The 19991-nt window shown below is 40.1% G+C and overlaps 2 protein-coding genes across 2 annotated transcripts; both read right to left on the bottom strand.

Annotated features, from left to right (window-relative positions):
* Nucleotides 1–9754: 9754 nt before the first annotated feature.
* On the bottom strand, nt 9755–11259 carry LOC6544208 (extensin). The gene is made up of 2 exons (XM_001971865.3): nt 11066–11259; nt 9755–11010 (listed from the first exon to the last, which is right to left on the bottom strand). Exons 1-2 carry the CDS (start codon nt 11066–11068, stop codon nt 9844–9846), a joined length of 1170 nt encoding a protein of 389 aa, XP_001971901.1. The 5' UTR covers nt 11069–11259; the 3' UTR covers nt 9755–9843.
* Nucleotides 11260–11975: 716 nt separating this feature from the next.
* LOC6544207 (acetylcholine receptor subunit beta-like 1) lies at nt 11976–18537 on the bottom strand. The gene is made up of 7 exons (XM_001971864.3): nt 18382–18537; nt 18179–18319; nt 15346–15482; nt 14415–14569; nt 13815–14259; nt 12877–13476; nt 11976–12795 (listed from the first exon to the last, which is right to left on the bottom strand). The coding sequence occupies exons 2-7, from the start codon at nt 18240–18242 to the stop codon at nt 12631–12633; spliced, it is 1566 nt and encodes a 521-aa protein (XP_001971900.1). The 5' UTR covers nt 18243–18319; nt 18382–18537; the 3' UTR covers nt 11976–12630.
* Between the last annotated feature and the right edge of the window lie 1454 nt (nt 18538–19991).

Here is a 19991-nt window from a genome sequence, read left to right as displayed (position 1 = left end):
AGGTCAAATAACTGAAGTTCTAAAGTCCATAAATCCACTTTTCTTAATCGGAATTTGAAGTGGCATACCTCTAAATGTTTCTGGAGCAATTCTCTAAAAATTTGCATTCAAATTTTCAATTTTATTTTTTTTTAATATTTTTGTCATTTTCTAATGCGATGATGTTGTAGAAATTCAAAAATGTCCCAAGGCTGCAGTTCTAAAGTCCATACCTCAACTTATCTTAATCGGAATTTGAAGTGGCATACTTCAAAATGTTTCTGGAACAATTCTCTAAAAATCTACATTCAAATTTAGAATTTTATTTTTTTTTGAATTTTTTTGTAATTTTTCTGTGTGCTGCTGTTGTAGAAATTCAAAAATGTCCCAAGGCTGATGTTCTAAAGTCCATAACTCAACTTATCTTAATCGGAATTTGAAGTGGCATACCTCTAAATGTTTCTGGAATAATTCTCTAAAAATCTGCATTCAAATTTTCAATTTTTTTTTTTTAATATTTTTGTAATTTTTTGATGATATGATGTTGTAGAAATTCAAAAAAAAATCCTAAATGCCCCAAGGCTGAAGTTCTATACTCCATAACTCAACTTATCTTAATCGGATTTTGAAGTGGCATACCTCTAAATGTTTCTGGCGCAAATCTCTAAAAAACTGCATTCAAATTTAGAAATTTTTTTTTTTTTTAATATTTTTGTAATTTTTTCGATGATATGATGGAGAAATTCAAAAAATGCATAAATGCCCCAAGGCTGAAGTTCTGTACTCCATAACTCAACTTATCTTAATCGGATTTTGAAGTGGCATACCTCTAAATGTTTCTGGCGCAAATCTCTAAAAAACTGCATTCAAATTTAGAAATTTTTTTTTTTTAATATTTTTGTAATTTTTTCGATGATATGATGGAGAAATTCAAAAAATGCATAAATGCCCCAAGGCTGAAGTTCTGTACTCCATAACTCAACTTATCTTAATCGGATTTTGAAGTGGCATACCTCTAAATGTTTCTGGCGCAAATCTCTAAAAAACTGCATTCAAATTTAGAAAATTTTTTTTTTTTAATATTTTTGTAATTTTTTCGATGATATGATGGAGAAATTAAAAAAATGCATAAATGCCCCAATTCTGAAGTTCTGTACTCCATAACTCAACTTATCTTTATCGGATTTTGAAGTGGCATACCTCTAAATGTTTCTGGCGCAAATCTCTAAAAAACTGCATTCAAATTTAGAAATTTTTTTTTTTTTAATATTTTTGTAATTTTTTCGATGATATGATGGAGAAATTCAAAAAATGCATAAATGCCCCAAGGCTGAAGTTCTGTACTCCATAACTCAACTTATCTTAATCGGATTTTGAAGTGGCATACCTCTAAATGTTTCTGGCGCAATTCTCTAAAAAACTGCATTGAAATTTAGAAATTTTTTTTTTTTTAATATTTTTGTAATTTTTTGATGATATGATGTTGTAGAAATTCAAAAAAAAATCCTAAATGCCCCAAGGCTGAAGTTCTATACTCCATAACTCAACTTATCTTAATCGGATTTTGAAGTGGCATACCTCTAAATGTTTCTGGCGCAAATCTCTAAAAAACTGCATTCAAATTTAGAAATTTTTTTTTTTTTTAATATTTTTGTAATTTTTTCGATGATATGATGGAGAAATTCAAAAAATGCATAAATGCCCCAAGGCTGAAGTTCTGTACTCCATAACTCAACTTATCTTAATCGGATTTTGAAGTGGCATACCTCTAAATGTTTCTGGCGCAAATCTCTAAAAAACTGCATTCAAATTTAGAAATTTTTTTTTTTTAATATTTTTGTAATTTTTTCGATGATATGATGGAGAAATTCAAAAAATGCATAAATGCCCCAATTCTGAAGTTCTGTACTCCATAACTCAACTTATCTTTATCGGATTTTGAAGTGGCATACCTCTAAATGTTTCTGGCGCAAATCTCTAAAAAACTGCATTCAAATTTAGAAATTTTTTTTTTTTTAATATTTTTGTAATTTTTTCGATGATATGATGGAGAAATTCTAAAAATGCATAAATGCCCCAAGGCTGAAGTTCTGTACTCCATAACTCAACTTATCTTAATCGGATTTTGAAGTGGCATACCTCTAAATGTTTCTGGCGCAATTCTCTAAAAAACTGCATTGAAATTTAGAATTTTTTTTTTTTTTAATATTTTTGTAATTTTTTTGATGATATGATGTAGAAATTAAAAAAAAAATCCTAAATGCCCCAAGGATGAAGTTCTATACTCCATAACTCAACTTATCTTAATCGGATTTTGAAGTGGCATACCTCTAAATGTTTCTGGAGCAATTCTCTAAAAATCTGCATTCAAATTTTCAATTTTATTTTTTTTTAATATTTTTGTCATTTTCTGATGCGATGATGTTGTAGAAATTCAATAATGTCCAATAACTGAAGTTCTAAAGTCCATAAATCCACTTCTCTTAATCGGAATTTAAAGTGGCATACCTATAAATATTTCTGGAGCAATTCTCTAAAAATCTGCATTCAAATTTAGAATTTTTTTTTTTTTTTAATTTTTTTGTAATTTTTCTGTGAGATGATGTAGAAATTCAAAAATGTCCCAAGGCTGAAGTTCTAAAGTCCATAACTCAACTTATCTTAATCGGAATTTGAAGTGGCATACCTCTAAATGTTTCTGGAGCAATTCTCTAAAAATCTGCATTCAAATTTTCAATTTTATTTTTTTTTAATATTTTTGTCATTTTCTGATGCGATGATGTTGTAGAAATTCAATAAGGTCAAATAACTGAAGTTCTAAAGTCCATAAATCCACTTTTCTTAATCGGAATTTAAAGTGGCATACCTCTAAATATTTCTGGAGCAATTCTCTAAAAATCTGCATTCAAATTTACAATTTTATTTTTTTTAAATTTTTTTGTAATTTTTCTGTGTGATGATGTTGTAGAAATTCAATAATGTCCAATGACCGAATTTCTAAGGTCCATAACTCAACCTATCTTGATCGGATTTTGAAGTGGCATACATCTAAATGTTTCTGGAGCAATTCTCTAAAAATCTGCATTCAAAAATAATTTTTTTTTTAAATTTTTTTGTAATTTTTCTGTGTGATGATGTTTTAGAAATTCAATAATGTCCAATGACCGAATTTCTAAGGTCCATAACTCAACCTATCTTGATCGGATTTTGAAGTGGCATACCTCTAAATGTTTCTGGAGCAATTCTCTAAAAATCTGCATTAAAATTTAGAATTTTATTTTTTTTTAATATTTTTGTCATTTTCTGATGCGAGATGATGTTGCAGAAATTCAATAATGTCCAATGACCGAATTTCTAAGGTCCATAACTCAACCTATCTTGATCGGATTTTGAAGTGGCATACCTCTAAATGTTTCTGGAGCAATTCTCTAAAAATCTGCATTCAAATTTAGAATTTTATTTTTTTTTAATATTTTTGTCATTTTCTAACGCGATGATGTTGTAGAAATTCAATAATGTCCAATAACTGAAGTTCTAGGGTCTGTAACTCAACTTATCTTAATCCGATTTTAAAGTGGCATACCTCTAAATTTTTCTGAAGCAATTCTCTAAAAATCTGCATTCAAATTTAGAATTTTATTTTTTTTTTAATTTTTTTTGTAATTTTTCTGATGTTGTAGAAATTCAAAAATGTCAAAAGACTGAAGTTCTAGGGTCCGTAACTCAACTTATCTTAATCCGATTTTAAAGTGGCATACCTCTAAATGTTTCTGAAGCAATTCTCTAAAAATCTGCATTCAAATTTATAATTTTATTTTTTTTAATTTTTTTTGTAATTTTTCTGATGTAGAAATTTAATCGAATTTCTATCGAATTGCCAAAAATCGTTTTACTACGCCGATGACCACGCGTTTGAAAAATTTAAAATTGTTTTGAATTTTTTATGCAACTTCTACCGATATTCCAGAAAATTTTGAAATTTCTCGTTTGCACTTTCACTAGCTGAGTAACGGGTATCTGATAGTCGGGGAACTCGACTATAGCATTCTATCTTGTTTTAATATGGCCTTGTCTACGCGTAGATACTCAAGCCATTCTACCTTTCCCATATATTTATTTTATCACGATTCTAGACACTATGCTTCGTAAATAATATGTGGAATTCTTTATTTGACGAAGCTTCCGCACATTTACCACGACGTCTACCAGAGGCAATATGAATATTTAATATTTTTGCAAAAAATTATAACAAACAAGTGAGGCACGGCAAATGTATCATGTTGAAAAGTCAAGTGAAAACTTTGGCATACTCTTGTCAAAAAATATAAATACAAAAATAATATACAGCGATCCATGAAGCTAAGTTCCCCTTTCGTAAGGTAGTGATGATGATCTAGGCCCAGAAATATTTATTGCAACACCTCAAAATATTTGGGGTACTTGAAAGACTTATACCCGCTTCAATAAATTGTCTTAAAATAGCCCATAAATGCTAATGCTTGGTCTCGTTTCCGCCTCTGCATTTAACTAAACAAATTGTTTCTACCAATTAACGTCGATCAGTCACTTGACCTACAGTTAGTCTGTCTTTGATTCCAAATACGAAGAACTCACTGGAATGGCAAACAAGTTGGATGTTTTGCAGGTGTTTCGACTTGTTTCTCATTTACCGGCCAGGGCAGATTCTCCGTCGATAAATCTGGTTCCAATCGATGGTTAGTCTTAGACCGCCGGTCTGGGACACGCGCATAGTGAAAGCTGCCGAAAAAGAACGTTAACATTTAATGGGAAGCATAAATTAATTATTGAAATTAGTCAGAATCGAAATAAAATAAAATCCAAATGGTCACGAGAATCGAAAGGCGATTTGAGAATGAGAATGGCCACTAAGAGCTTCATCTAATCATTGTTTAACTTAATAATAAGTTTTTATTATATCCCCTATAATTTGTTTCGCAACAACAGCAAATGAAATCGATGCCGCCGGCGGTGCAAAAAGCATTAGTGATATCTGTGAACCTCACCAATTTATCCACTTTGGCACTTTTTTGGACGGCTCGTGCCGCAAACTGAAACATGTGAACTGGCGTTTTGAACTTTGAAGCTCATAAAAGCGTTGCGACCAATTCGTATAATTAAATGGACTATTTCTCACAAAATGTTCAATTTGGGTTAAGTATAAGTATAATTAATCTATCAATTATTTTATATCGCTTAGAACAATTAATTCAAATAGAATAATAGTATAAACAGGGTTTGTTCTATCAAAACAAATATAACCCAATTTATGTTAATAGGCATTGAATTTGGTCTGCATTCGGAACTGGTTAGCTATAACTCAAGAATTAAGGTCAGGTTCCACATTTCATAAGTTGAGCGTAAATATACCAATCCAATGGTGTCAGGTTCCACATTTCATAAGTTGAGCGTAAATATACCAATTCAATGATATAGTGAGTGTTATACACTTCCCCAATTGACACACTCTGCAAATGTGCTGTAATCGACTGACAGTGAACTTGAATTCTGAATAATTGCAACCAATAAAACCGGCAGTGATCGCTGCGATCAAAGCGATTGATTTCATTCATGACGATCTAGTTCTGTGACAAACCCACCCTGACACAAAGTCTAGCAACCAGTTCGATCTCGGTAAAAACCCGAAGAGAGGTGGTCGATTTAAATGTTTATAGCTATAAGTATAAGCCATTCTAGCCAATTTGCACAAATGCAAATGCTGATTATTATGGTCGTATTTGAGAGCGAGACGATGGCTTAATGGCCATTAGAAGAACCCGTTTTGGTGTTCTTTTTTTCGGCTTCGCATGATTACCTCCATGCGGCACATGACGTGGATAATGATGATGATGATGAAGGTTCTTCTTGGCCGCCGCTCTGTCTGCCGAGTTTTGTAAAGTTCTGGCATCTGTATCTGCTGTGAGTCAACGGATCATCTTCGCATCTGTATCTATCAGACCCGAAAGGAATTTGCATGTGTCTGGTGTTTTTGATGATTTGACTAACTGCTATGACATTGTTTCAAATCGGATGCCGTTTGCTGCGCTTTGTGTGTGTAAGGCCAAGGTTGAAATTTGTAAAGAGATTGTAAACATTGGATTAACTGCTATGCGTCGTGTTGCCTTTTCAATCGGATTGGGTTTTATCTTTGTTGACTCTGCATTTGCATTTCTTAGCCAGCCTTTGGAGATCCATTGTGGCGACCGATGCTGCTGCTGTTTTGACATCCATTATGGATTGGTTTGACAAGTGCTGTCAGTGCTCAAGACAACAGCCCACATGACCGAATGGCCCAGACTATATATTTTTTGCCGTTAATTGCTTCACGCTGGCCAAGTCGCCACTACAACATGTCTTTTTTGGTTGAACATTCAGAAGCGGCATTAACCAAATTTGCGTGACAAAGCCGCCCTCTGGGGCTGAAATCTTCACCACACCATCTGAATGAATGAATTTTCATATCTGATCGATCTAGACCGCATCGAGTTTGTCGCTCTTTTCTGCATCTTTTGATGAATGTTGGCGTTTTGTTCGTTTTATAATTAAAATTTAATAGAGCGCACAAAATGTTTTGCCAGTGCCTTGGTATTATGCTAATCACTGGCGCCCACAGCGTTTGTTGGAAATATCAAGCTTACACAGGCAATCATCCTTAACAAAGGCTAAGTTAATCTTTTATTTTTATATATTTATACAATATTTGACTGACTTCTTCTGGAATGGCCAGCGAATAATTGCCAATTTTGGACAGCTAAACGATTTTGTTCACGCTCAAGAAACGCAGCGTTTAATCATAAATCGCCGCAGTCTGTGGGATTCGTGATTAATTCGCAACCACTTGAATGCTCGCCGGGAAGGTTAACAGTTGTTAAACATCTATTAGCAATTGATTAATTTAATGTTGATGCGATACAAGCATGCGACTCCAGACGTAGGTCAGGGGTTTTAAAAATGGGATGGAACGTGTGGGTAATATCGGTCAATTGGATAAGGAAGTTGTAGAATCAAACGGCTGGGCCATAGATTAAGACATCAGTTCCTAATCGAGGTATATGCTGATTGCCGATATTTAAATGAATGAATTGAAATCTTGAAAACTCGCTAGGTAATTCGCTTAAAAACAGGTAAGACATTAGGGTAATCGAGGTTTGGGGTTAATTTCGATTTATAACCGGCTATAAGAGTTTTGAAAAAATCGAAAATGAGCTCTTAAGCCAAAAATCAAAAGTCATTAAAGCCACTAAGACGTCTAAAGCAATTTGAAGAGATCTACACATTATTTATTTATTAACAAATAGAAAAGTTGTTGAGGCATTACACTTTCGAAAACTCCTAGAAATTGGCTCAATATTGCAAGGAAACTTAATTTGGCTTCATATTACTAGATTTGCCTAATAATTGGGTACAACTTTTGTAGGGTTTCAGCCATTGTTAAGCCATCATTAATAGCAATTAAGCAGCCTTAACAAAGTCCCTCAAATAAAACTGTCTTCAAGTTATTTTTAATATTTAATTAACAGGCATTTATGATTATAATTGACTCACAAAATGACTGCAAAAGACTCCATAAACACCAATAAAAAGCTTAAGATTAATCAATTAGGAAGCTCATGGCTCAAGATAAACCCCAATCAAACTTTGTTATTTTAAAGATCAGTTAAAAAGTAGGCTATATATTCCAAAGTAAAAAAAGCTCGTCTTAGGTAGTTTGTTAAAGATTTTTAAAGTCCAACCCAAGGCTGAAAAGTTTTTCTCTCCAAGCATGATTGTGCGAAGTGAGAGCTGGTTTCATGCGTGAGTGGCTTTCATAGCTGGTTTTTGCTAGCTGATCCACCCGAGCACCGCTGACGAGTTGATTCATATTTCTTGACTCGTTCCGTCTACACAAATCATTGTACGCAATGTTTGAAGACGTTTGGGTGCGTTGGCGTTTTACAATTGAACAGTTATGAGCCAAGACAGCAAAAAGAGGCAAACGGGTGAAGAATAGAAAAAATCAACGGAAACTGTGCCAAGGGCAATTTCGCTGGTGATTGATTTACATGAGGGGCTAACGTAACGCAACGCAAAAACGGACCACGTTGCGTATGCGCAATATTTTTTGGCGCTTGGCGAACAGGTGCTGATTCTTCGACTTTACCGCTTTGGCACGGGCGTAAATCAGTTGATGACTTAATTGTATGTCCATTAAGTCATAAATATAATATGTCCATTAATATTTTCGATTAGCCGCTGTCGGAATAATTTTTGAAGAATTAATTGGAAATTTGAGATGAACGATGAAGTAGCTGTCTGGTTAAGAATTTTGCTCTCAGTCATAATTAATATATATATTTGCTGCTTTCATATTTACAAAGATTTCATATTTATATATTCGCATTTACATTTGCGTGTTCGCTTGATGTATCGGAATATTACTAGCTTGTTAGGGAAATTCACACCCGGATGAAATCGGAGGGAATTAGAATTGTCATCAGAGTGGCAGAAATTAGCTGGGGTCACCAGGTGACTCGCATGAACTTCTTTTGGGGCTTAATGCTTCCATTTGGATTGCTGTAATTATCGAAGCGAGGCAAACAATGCGTCGCGAATCTCTTGTCATGCCCAATCTTTTCAAGTGCCGTGCTGTAATCATAAATCACGCAAAAAGTTGAGTCTAACTGCAGCTGCAGATCTGATGCTGAGACTGATGCCTGACAACATAAATCACACCCAAGCCGCTCGTTAAGGCGTTAATCAAATGGCTCAGATCGAGCTGAGTGAGTGAGTCTTAGGGCGCCCCGTGTCCAGCGAAATTGAAGGCCGTTTTGTAGGTGCTTATGTAATTAGTGGCAAAGTACTCGCCCGCAAACCCCCCCTCCCCCAGGGAAAACAAAAAGAAAAAATCCCTATCGGAAAATCGTTGCACAACCGCACTTGCAGTTGCAGTTGTAGTTGCAGTTTTTGTTTCGTGTTTATCTTTATTTTTGGGCAACCTAATGAAGTTGCCACGGCTAACTCAATTTATTGACTAAGCCAACTGGCGTACTGACTAAATGACTGATGAACCTGGCGACTGACTAACCGACCGACGACAGCCGGTGGGAATTGAGTCGTCGATCGCCGACTCAGATCGATCATTGATCGACTCGCTCATATTTATTTTGGCTCCGCCGGCACCTTGAGTGTCCCATGTATGGATGCAATGTCTGTGGCTATGCCAATTGCAATCATTATGGGCTCTCATCGACATTTACCTAAATCTATATATATATATATATTTATGGTCGTTATGGCTTAGCGATATTGCAAACAAAGCCGCCTGAGAACGTTCACGGCTGCTTGACGCTAGCGGAATTTCCGCCTCTGATTTATGGCGCCCCCAGGTTTTTGATTGATTTGACCTACCAACTGGCCACCACACATTGCACCACTGGGTGGTGCCTGGAGACTGCACTTGAACCACTGGTATTTCGACCGGGCCATCTGCCTCCACTGCAAAAAATGAAAATTTTAGATGAGTATAAACAGAGAAAACATCAGTATCAATTCCTTAAAAACTATACATGTATATTTAAGAATCTCCCTGTAATTGTATACCTTTAAAATGTGTGCAAAATATATTAGTATCATTGATCTAAGCTGTATAAAAGTTGTAAAATTTTTCTCCATTTTGTAGCTGTCAAAAGTGGCGCCGAAGGCCGTTTTTAAAGCTGGAACATTGACCCACCAGCGAATCCCCCGTGTGATTGACATATCCAGTTTTGACTTTGGCTTTTGAAATTTGTTTTTATTTGGAAAAAGATTTGAGTGGCGGGGCAACTGGCTCCAATGGTGGTTCACAGGACAGTGGTTTTGAGTACTTTTCTAGAAGGTAAAGGGCTTGGCAGGCTTGTTGTAGTTGTAGCCATCGGGACCCAGAGAGCCCGCCTCATCGCCACCACTGGCGGGTGGTGTTCCGTACTCCGGAGTGGGTGCAGCTGGTGCTGACGGACGTGGCTGATAGGTGGGTCCTGGAGCAGGAGCAGGTGGTGCAGGAGGTTGTGGCTGATATGTGGGTGCAGGCGGACTCGAAGGGCGTGGCTGATATGTGGGGCCTGGTGCAGGCGCTGGTGGTGCTTGTGGGCGGGGCTGATAAGTGGGTCCTGGTGCAGGAGCTGGTGGTGCTTGTGGGCGTGGCTGATATGTGGGTCCTGCTGGTGGTGCCGGCACTGGCGCAGTTGGCTGCGGTTGTGTCGGGGTGACCTCATTCTCTCCAGGAGGTGGCAAATACTCATTTCCTGGCTGAGGGCGTGGTGGTTGTGGGCTTGGCGGCTGTGGTGCTGGAGGGGCGGGTCCAGGTCCCGGTGGCGGTCCATATCCTGGAGTGGGCTGTGGCCTTGGTGGAGGTGGTGGTGGAGGAGGGGCGTATCCTGGAGTAGGTTGTGGCTTAGGCGGAGGTGGTGGCGGTGGTGGTCCGTAGCCTGGAGTAGGCTGTGGCCTAGGTGGTGGTGGTGGTGGAGGCGGCTGAGGACGCGAGGGTGTCGGACGTGGCTTTGGCTGGTCTGGAGGCAGGTACTCCGGGCCAGGCTGTGGCGAAGGTGGCTGTGGTGCCGGAGGCTGAGGCTGCGGTGGACCATAGGATGGAGCTGGAGCCGAAGGGGTTGGCTGCGGAGGACGGGGTGGTGGAGTCTGCGGCGGTCCATAAGATGGTAGTGGAGCGGGAGCCGAGGGAGTTGGCTGTGGTGGTGGGCGTGGTGGCTGAGTCTGAGGAGGTCCATAAGAAGGACGAGGAGCTGGTGGAGTCGGCTGTGGTGGCGGAGGTGGCGGAGGAGGACGCGTCTGCGGGGGTCCATAGGATGGGGCCGGAGCCGAGGGAGCTGGTCCTGGTCCTATGCCCGAATCCTCAATGCCATTTCCCGATCCCGGAGGCGGGAAGGGCACCGACGGCTGCTTGTAATGGTAGCCATCCTCCTGGAGATCTGTGTCCAGGTGGGAGACATCCGCGTGGACACCCGCTGCCAAGAGCAGGACCACCAGAGGCAGAAAACAGCGCTACAAGACAGTTCAGTTGAAACCGGCGGCATGTTTACTCTGCCAACGAACTCACCATTTCCACTTGATGCAAAATGAGCGCGGTTTTTCCGATTTTTCCTAACAGCACAACACACAGCGAATCGAACTATTACCGGTTTCGCAGACGAACCGCACTCAAGATTACTTTTCCAGGGGGCCTGTGAGCCGACGTCTTCGTTGCAAAATCAGAAATCGAATGATGCCCAAATGTTCTCCCTTGGCGCATTTATACCGGCCTGGCCCAGAGCAGCCCCTAAGTTGGCTGAGATCGGAGCTCGCTCAGTTAGATGCCGAAGTTTTGAGTCAACCGAGTACGAGTTTTACCGAGTTTTACCTCATTCGCCGCTCAGCCGAGCTCAGTCGACGTCATCGGCATCATCTTGGTCGCCGTCGTGATGCTGCAACCTTTGATGTAGCCATATAGCCACAGGTGAGGACAGAGATACTGTATCTATATCTGTATCTGTTGATCAGCGGCGATTGTAAGTCAATAACAGCGCGTACTAGTTTTTTGCATTTTTTTCTTTAGTTCCCCCGAACCGTGTGAGTGCTCCAACCAGGAACCAAATGGGGAAATTTCTGACCATGTTTATGTGTTTGGCCAATTAGGTTTGATGGGATCCGACAGAATTCACACCACATGGCTACGTGGGCGGATGATTAATGTGCGAATATACGACTGCAAAACAGAAATAGCTATTTCTAAGACACATATGCCCAAGATATGTTAGAATCGTGCTTACATAATTGGCTCCCCATCTTTACCACTGAGCAATAAACAATAAACATTATTGACTAAAACAATCGATGCTTATTTGAATCGACATTCTCCAGTTGGCCAATAAAGCATTATGCCCATATCAATTAGTTTCTAAGCCAAGTGACCAAGCGCGTAACACGCGGCGGATGAGCGATGCAGCTATGAAATGAATAGACGGGTTCGCTTAATTAACTTTGCATTTTTATTGGTTTCATGTAGGCTCCGGGTCTCCGGGTCTCCGGATCTTCGGAGTCTACGATGAAGTCGATCTTTTTGCTAGCTGCGATCGTGTGAGAGCATTTACAAATTGATTCGGGATGTATTCCATTCTTATGTCTCATGCGTGAAACTGCGATTACTTATGATTAAGTTCCTGGCACAACATAACAAATTATTTGGGGAACGGCTGCTCGCTATTTATTGCTCTTAAACTAAACTTCATTCTAGATGTCCATATTAGCTAAGTTCGTTTTAAAAATTATAAATTTACTCACAATTCCACTAGGTTGGTTTTCTTTGTTTTGATTCATTTGTTTAACATTTGTAGCTGGTGACTTATTTGCATATTTGTTTTACTCGACGACTCTTTAGTGTGTGTTCTGTGTTCCAATTCGTGTGTTTACCAAAAAGTTAATATTAGTTAGTTATTTTAGGTGTTAATTCTGCTCAAGCAAGTATCGTTTAGTGTTCATTAATTATTAAAATCTAAAAATCCTCGTTAATTGTGGCAATTTTCATTGCTTTCCTCTGTCTCAATACCTCTTTTGCTTATTATTGTTGCGTTTGCAATGCTGTTAACCATTTCAACCAGCCCCCGGCTGCTCCAAATCCTCATTCGCTTACTTTCCCCTGTAAATCTCGATGATGCGATCCTGATCCACGTACTCGAAAATGTGCGGAGCATCCATCAGAATGCCCACCGTTCCGGCCGTGGTCACAATGAAGAAGATGTACAGCTGCAAGCGATCGATCACCATGGCCACGTACTTCCAATCCTCGCGGGTCTGCAATGCATAAAGGGGTATTATATATACAGTTAAATCATTATGGATCAGTTATATCTGGGTTGGATCTGGGTTACCCACCTGAATGTACAGATCCTCATTGCGCAAGTGCTCGGCAATGAACTCCACCGCCTCGGTGGCCTTGCTGGCCTCCGGAGAGAGCAGAATGGAGTCGGAGGACTCGCTTTCCCGGCGACAACCGTCACCCAGGCCAAGTTCCCCGCCGCTGTTAACCTTGCGGTTGATCTTGCAGTTGGGGTGATGCAGGTCGGACAACTCCATGACCTCCATCTTGGATTGCTTGCCGCCGATGGCGCTGATATGCTTGGGCAGCTCCGCGGGCGAGCCGTAGGAGGGATGGGGATGGGCGGGCATGCTCATTCCGGGCATCTCCATCATCCAGCGCAGGCGGGTCTTCCGAGGGCGCTTCATGAAGAGGAAGGCGGGCAGGTAGTGCAGGAAGATGGAGCGGATGTACATGGGCATGCGGTGGGTGCGCGGCCCTCGGAAGTTCCAGTTGATGATGATGACGGTCACCAGGATGGAAACCGTGTTCATGATGAAGGTGAACAGCAAATACTTGGCGATCAGTGGCAGCACCAGCGAAGTCGGTGGCAGAATCTTCGACACCAGCAACAGGAACACAACCAGTGACAGCAAAATGCTAATTCCGAGCGTAACCTGGGGACACGAAGCGTTATTAACGGATCGGGTAATCGGGGAAACCTGCCCTACACTGAAAGTAAATGTGCCGCCCTACTGCTGACTATGAGTTTTGGAATAAACATGCTATCGATGTTTCTTACTTTTCAAGTGAAAGCTGATTTAACTGAATATCTGTTAAATCATTTAATCCTTAAATAAATTGAAATCAGTCGTTTGACGGAGTCGATTGTCGTTAGGTGGATTAAGAGTATTGAAATATTATTTATGTGTAATTTTGACATGACCCCAGCCGTGACCCGATTTCACCCTCTACAAAAGAAGACTTAATGACCGATCAAAGAACTCTTTCTTACCTTTTCGCCGGCTTCGGCTGGCAGGTAAAATACCAAAACGCAGAGGAAGGAAATCAGCACCGTAGGCAGAATTAAATTCACAGTGTAGAAGAGAGTCTTTCGCCGGATGATGATGTAGAATGTGATGTCAGTTTCCGTGGGATGGTTGCTATCGCCCTCGTAGACGTTCAGATAGGCGGGCACCTCTATAATGTCCCACGTGCCGGACTTCCAGTAATCCGACAGATCCACAAAGTTCTTATTATTATAGAGCGCCAATGAGACCTGATCTCCATTGAAGGTCCACGAACCAAACTTCATGATACAGGTCTGCTGATCGAAGGGGAAGTAGGTCACATCGATGGTGCAGGAGCTCTGGTAAATGGCCGGAGGAACCCACAGGACCTCTCCCGTGGGATAAATCAGCACGTTGGACTTGTAGCGCACCTCGTAGTTGCCGTCGGCACTGTCGGCGGAAAGAAGAGGTATCAATATGGGCTAGAAAACTATTGACTGCGAGGAAAGCTCCGACTTTCGCCTACTAGTATCATTATCTATTTGTCTTGGTTAGTGTAGAGAGTTGGAGTTGATGGGTTAGCTAGAAAATGGCCATTTACTCACTTATTGAAGAGCACAATGTCCGGCTTCCAAACCTTGTCGGGGGGCAAACGCAACACCCCGATGCCGCCGTAGTCGGCCTCATCCCACTGCAGCTGGTAGTCGTACCAAACCAAACGTAACCAAACGTTTGATTTCATAATTTGATTTTTCTCATTCTTGATCGGTTTTCGATTTTCGGTTTTGTTTTTTCGGGAATTCGTTTGTTTTTTTCGGTTTGATTGTGATCAGATGGTGGTGGTTTGGTGGTTGGTTGGTTGGTGGTTTGGTTGGTTGGTGGTTTGGTTGGTGGTGTGATAGAGAACGGTACGAAGTACGGAGTTCGGGTACGATTTTCATTTGAGATTCGAAACGAATCGAAATCGAATCAAATTTTGGCGTACACAATCGAGAAATCGAGAGAGAGAGCGGGTGGGAAGGTAGTTAAGACATTATTTCGCATGTGGCTTTACTTTAGTTAGTTAGTTAGTTGGTTAGTTGGTTAGTTTGTTTTGCTTGTTTAAACTTAATTGTTTAGGGTTAGTATTTGTATTTCGTATTTGATTTTCTAGCATCAAGTTCACTACAAACATACAAAGTCAAGACAACGTGTACGTAATTATTTACAAAGCATAACCGAAACTGAAACGTTGAATGCGCCCCTCCTCCCGCCCCTCGTCAGTCTGAGGGGGCGTGGCCGGGGGAGCAGACAGTGCATGTGAATGTATGGGTGTCGCTGACTGTTAATGGGCGATTGTGTGGGTGTTTTATGGCTTTTTTTCAGATGGACGATTATGACAGCAACGAAACTGAAGAATTTGTTAGGAACAGAACTCGAAAACACATTTACACTCTACGAAAGTTAGTTATGAGTTTTGTTTTTTTTATATTAGCATAATCTTATTATTATTCAGGTTGTTTTTTGTTTGACAAATTTAATTTTGAGAACACTTACGACATTGATTAGCTGTACGAACGCCAAACCAAATCTTACTCCAACTTTTTGTGTCATATTCTGTACGGGTCGTATGAGTTTATTGTAGCCTCGAAAGAGGTCACGCACCAAGCGCTCTTCATCTTCGGATGCACTGACTAAAAAACACAACGGAAAACGGAAACGGAAGCGAAAGAAAACAACGGAAGAGAGTACACACACATATAGGGATTCGGGGCGGGATTTAGGTTTAGTTAGAACAAAATGGCGGGCACACAAAGACACAAAAGTAATGAAAGAAAATACAGAGAAACAAAGAAACGAACGGATGAGCAAAGTTTTTGTATTCATTGTTTAAGTTTTTCTTGTTGTTCTTTTTTTTAATTTTTGAATGGGTTTTCGGGATGATTTAGCTTATAGACAGATAGACTTAGACAGAGCGAGAGAGATTCAGAGAGAGAGAGGAAGAGTGAAAGAGAGGGACTGAGAGAGATAGGCAGATAGGACAGAGGCTTTCTCAGACTTTATAAGCCGATTCTTCGTCTTTAGCATCAGCATCATTTTAGAATTTTGATGGGAAAAGTTAAACAAAAATGGACGACACATGAGAACCGCTCGATTGTGGTATATATTTCTGTTTTTGCTGTTTTTGGTGGTGCAGGTGGTTGTCTGTTTTGGTGGTGGAGGTGGTGTGCGAAGTGGCACTGTTGATGTTGATGTTGTTGCTGTTGTTCTGGCCTACGTTGAGTATACGCCGCATGGGAGGCACTTCCGTTAAACAAGAACTATGAGCAGGGGAAGAGGTCTTTCCAACCCCCACCCCCCACATAGTGGATGGTTTAATGCAAGTGCCTAGTGATTCTTACAGTCCTAGATTCCTGACTCGTAAAAAGTACTATGGTAACATGGTTATACAGCTGCTATTCAGTAACTTGTGCTTGACAAAGTGCAACATTTAAGTGGCGCCCGATCAGGGATTTCTAGGAACCTAACAGGAGTTTCTGCTTATATATTCTACGTGGGACTGAGATGGCTATAGTGCCTGTTGTTTTCCGTGCCCTTTGACAGCTGAGCGAACTTTATCCGGAAAAGCTCCACGCGATGTCCTTCGAGAGAGGAGAAGAGAGAAAGCCAGCGCTTCGAAAGCGCAGGGATGCTGGGACCCACACTCTCGGCAGCTTGTGTGTGTGACCGGGTTATCCTTGTTCTTCGAGTGTGTGTTCGCGTGCCTTTGTCTGTGTGTGTGGTGTGTGGCCTCATATATGGAGCACGAAATTCTTCTACTGTATGGGTGCGTGACTTTCGAAACTCGTATTTGGAGTTGCACTTTGCGCTAGGTGAACGATATGATTTTTGGGGTGGGTACATATGATGATGATACTAAGCACATCTCTGTGTAGGTGTGTGTGTATGTTGGTATGCGGGTGAGTGAATGCACTAATATATTTAGTTCTTCTCTAGCAAATATAAGTCTAATCCTGAATGGGGGGTTCTGTCTATGCGAGTATCGACTACAATTTCTATTTGCTTTTCTTTTCGTTACTTCTTGGACTGCTCAGAAGAGAAGGAGTATGAATTAAGATTCGGCAGTTGATACAGAAATCTTTATATACACGTATATATATATATGCATTGTTGGTTCGGTTCGTTGCATTTTCGTATGATTTGCATTTTCTGTTTCTTGTTGGTTGCTGTTCATTATGGTTGCCGTGGTCGTTCGGGATGTAATGTGCCACCACCCATCCTGCGGGTCCCTCAAGGACCTTGGCTACCACGCTTTTCGTAGATACACAGTCAGGGGTTTTTAATATTTATTTTGGGGGGTGGACAGAGACAGAGAGATAGAGAGTCAAAGAGAGAGAGCGAGCGAGAGAAATGCAGAGGGGACTCTGGAGAAAGGTTAATTACAAAAGCGATTATAGCCGGGCAATATTATATATTGTTTGTAAAATATTCATAGAGTAAGACAAGTATGCAGGTGTACTGGACGAATAATTTAATAGTTCGGTTCGGGTATAGAAGTTTACAGATGTCGAGCAATGGATATAGAGTCGGAGAGCGGGAGAGAAAGAGGGAGAGCTAGAGAGAAAGAGAGAGATAGCTAAGGCTAAGCTAATGTTTAGTGAATCTATATTGAGATAGAAGATATAGCTATGCCAAAAGATCTAGTCTGTGGGGCGGCACTTAACTGAGTGCAAGGTGTGCTATGTGGAGTTCTACTTGAGATTCCAGATTAAATATATATATATATTTATAAATAGTTTACAAAGAGTTTTGATGACTAGCGAAGTTGTGATTCGGTTATAATTTTCGGTACTTTTTTTTTGTTTTGCAGCGCTGCAGCAGCGACGCTTTGACAGATTCTCCAAGTCTCATTTCTTTCGGGCAATCGCAAGTCGAGATTTGTGTGGCGGTTGTTGTTGCTGGTCTATTTGCTATATAGCTACTAAATCCAGTACATTTGGTAGTTGTTGTTGTTCATTTGGGGGTAGTGTGGCTAAGCTATATACACGAAACGTTGGATGCCAGGAGCTGGAGGGCCGGTGGTAGTTGGTACTTGGTTCTTGGTGGTTGGCAATGAGAGCTTGGAGAACTTGTTAAGGCGGCGCTGCCAGCGCAAAGCGTAAATTTAAGAAAAAAATCAAATCATTGCTGTAAAATCGTAAGCTAGCTAAGGAGAAGAGAAATAGAGAGATAGTTTTCTTTTTTTTTGTCGGGGACTAAGAAACGGTTAGCAGAGTTAACAGAGTTTTTAGGTCTTCATTTGGTTTTCTTTCCCTTTTGATTACATAAGAGCCCTCGCCCGAAAGGGGGCGTGGCAGTCTTCCAGTCGTTCGTAGCCCAAAATACGTACCCAATGAAAAGGCCACGAGCACCAGGATGCTGCACAACAGCCAGGATTTGCTGGAAGACTCCATGATTTTTCCACTGTTTTCACTTACTCCAGGGACATGGCTAATATGTATTTTCGCTTTGGCTGGCCCACGCCCCAAAACTGTAGACACAAAAATTGAGGCCTTTAATCCAGCCAAACCTCTTAAAAACAGCACACTTCACCTTATCTCAAGCTCTTCCTAATTTTAGCTATTTATTTTTGAATATTTTCTTAATTTTCACTGCTTTTTCAGGGAAATTTCTTTCCAAACTTTCCGTCTTGAGCTGGAGCCGTCAGTTTGGGTGCGGATTAAGAACTCTACTTCGGGAATCTGGATAAAAATCAATGGGATTCTGACTTTCTAGAGCGCAGCAGCCAAATCTGACAAAAACAGCTGAGCGCAGGCGCGAAAAATTCGGATAACTGAGAGGAAAATGGAAAGCCCTCTCATTTCTAGAAATGTTTTTTCGAAACCCACCCTTCCCATAATCTTTAGTTTGTAAACAAAAGCAGTTGGCCGTATCAGCTGTTGATAATTTTTGTTTACATGTGCTTGGCCTCCAGGGCTGCCGCCACCCACAAAAAGTTTTCCCCACAGTGATTGCGAAAAGTTGGTCGAAGTATGCTTCCGCTATCCGGTAATCTCGCTTTATTTTGCTATAAAAATGTTTAGTATGACACTTAGGCCTATAAATTAAGCGAATAACTTAAGAAAAATAACAAAGGAAAGGTATATGTGGGAGTGGAATTTAATTTGTTATTTTATAATTGTTTTAATATATTTCCACATATTTCTTATAGCGAGAACGCAATGATTAAAAACCATGTTCCCTTACAACGCAATGATCTCAAGTAACCACATTTGACGAAATTTGTTCCAAATTTCTAAAAATGCAACTACATTCATTTTAAACTCTTTTATAATATGGCCTTATTTTGACCTTTTGGGTTTTCAATTCTCATTCCGCTGTCAGCACTTGTATTAACCTTTAATTAAGTTTGGAATTATATTGCCAAATGGCTTTGGGCTTGTAAACTTCCGTAAATTGATTGATAGCTGCTCAATTTATTTAATCTGTTGGGGATGGGGAAAAGCAAGTACAATGAAAACTCCAAATAGATTCTCTGCACAATTCAACGATGAGTTGCCCAAAGGAGAATATTATTCATACCATATGTGTGTTATACTGTTTGGTAATGAAAGCATATTTTTACATTACTGATTTTTACGGAGTTACTGAAGATTGCACTGTAAGAAATTTAACCTAATGTGCTTATCAATGAAAAACATCAATCGTAACTTTACATTTGAAAGTAGTCAAATATACTTTCGTAAGTGAGCTAGTGGCACACATTGATTAAATAATCTGTAGTGGAAAACTATCCCTTTTTTTCGGTGTGGTATTTCTTCGTCGCTGTGCTACTCGGCCTGCTGATGATGATTTTCATGTGCGCATGACAGCGCAATACAATGCAGCGAAAAACGAAAGACTCAAGCCACGAACGTGCAAGTTATGAGACATGCGGCTGTACTGGGCGAAAAGCAAAAACTCTAAGGTCGTCTCTAAGCGCATAAAAAGCACAACTTTGAAGCCTTTGTGCGGCACTGCTGGTGCAATTTGGGTGCCATTTTTTGGTGTCACCAGCGGCAGCAGTTGGAGGCAAGTTTTTCCTCTCGCCCGCTGGAGAAGCGATAAAATCAATGGCAGCAACGCCAACGCAAATTACATCAAATTAATTTCTGTATCTTCATAAATTTTTACTTAATTATTTCGCTGCATTTGATTGAAAC

This window comes from Drosophila erecta, unplaced genomic scaffold (genome assembly GCF_003286155.1).
Source record: "Drosophila erecta strain 14021-0224.00,06,07 unplaced genomic scaffold, DereRS2 tig00000021-arrow-pilon, whole genome shotgun sequence".
In the NCBI taxonomy this organism is placed as follows: Eukaryota; Metazoa; Arthropoda; class Insecta; order Diptera; family Drosophilidae; genus Drosophila; species Drosophila erecta.
Note: the sequence above shows the minus strand (reverse complement) of the source record. Positions and strands in the feature narration are given on the sequence as shown.

Coding starts and splice junctions, on each gene's coding strand:
- LOC6544207 (XM_001971864.3), bottom strand. CDS start 18,242: ATGGAGTCTTCCAGCAAATCCTGGCTGTTGTGCAGCATCCTGGTGCTC. Junction 13,477..13,814: donor CAGCCGAAGCCGGCGAAAAG/GTAAGAAAGAGT, acceptor TCGTGTCCCCAG/GTTACGCTCGGAATTAGCAT. Junction 12,796..12,876: donor ATGAGGATCTGTACATTCAG/GTGGGTAACCCA, acceptor TATGCATTGCAG/ACCCGCGAGGATTGGAAGTA.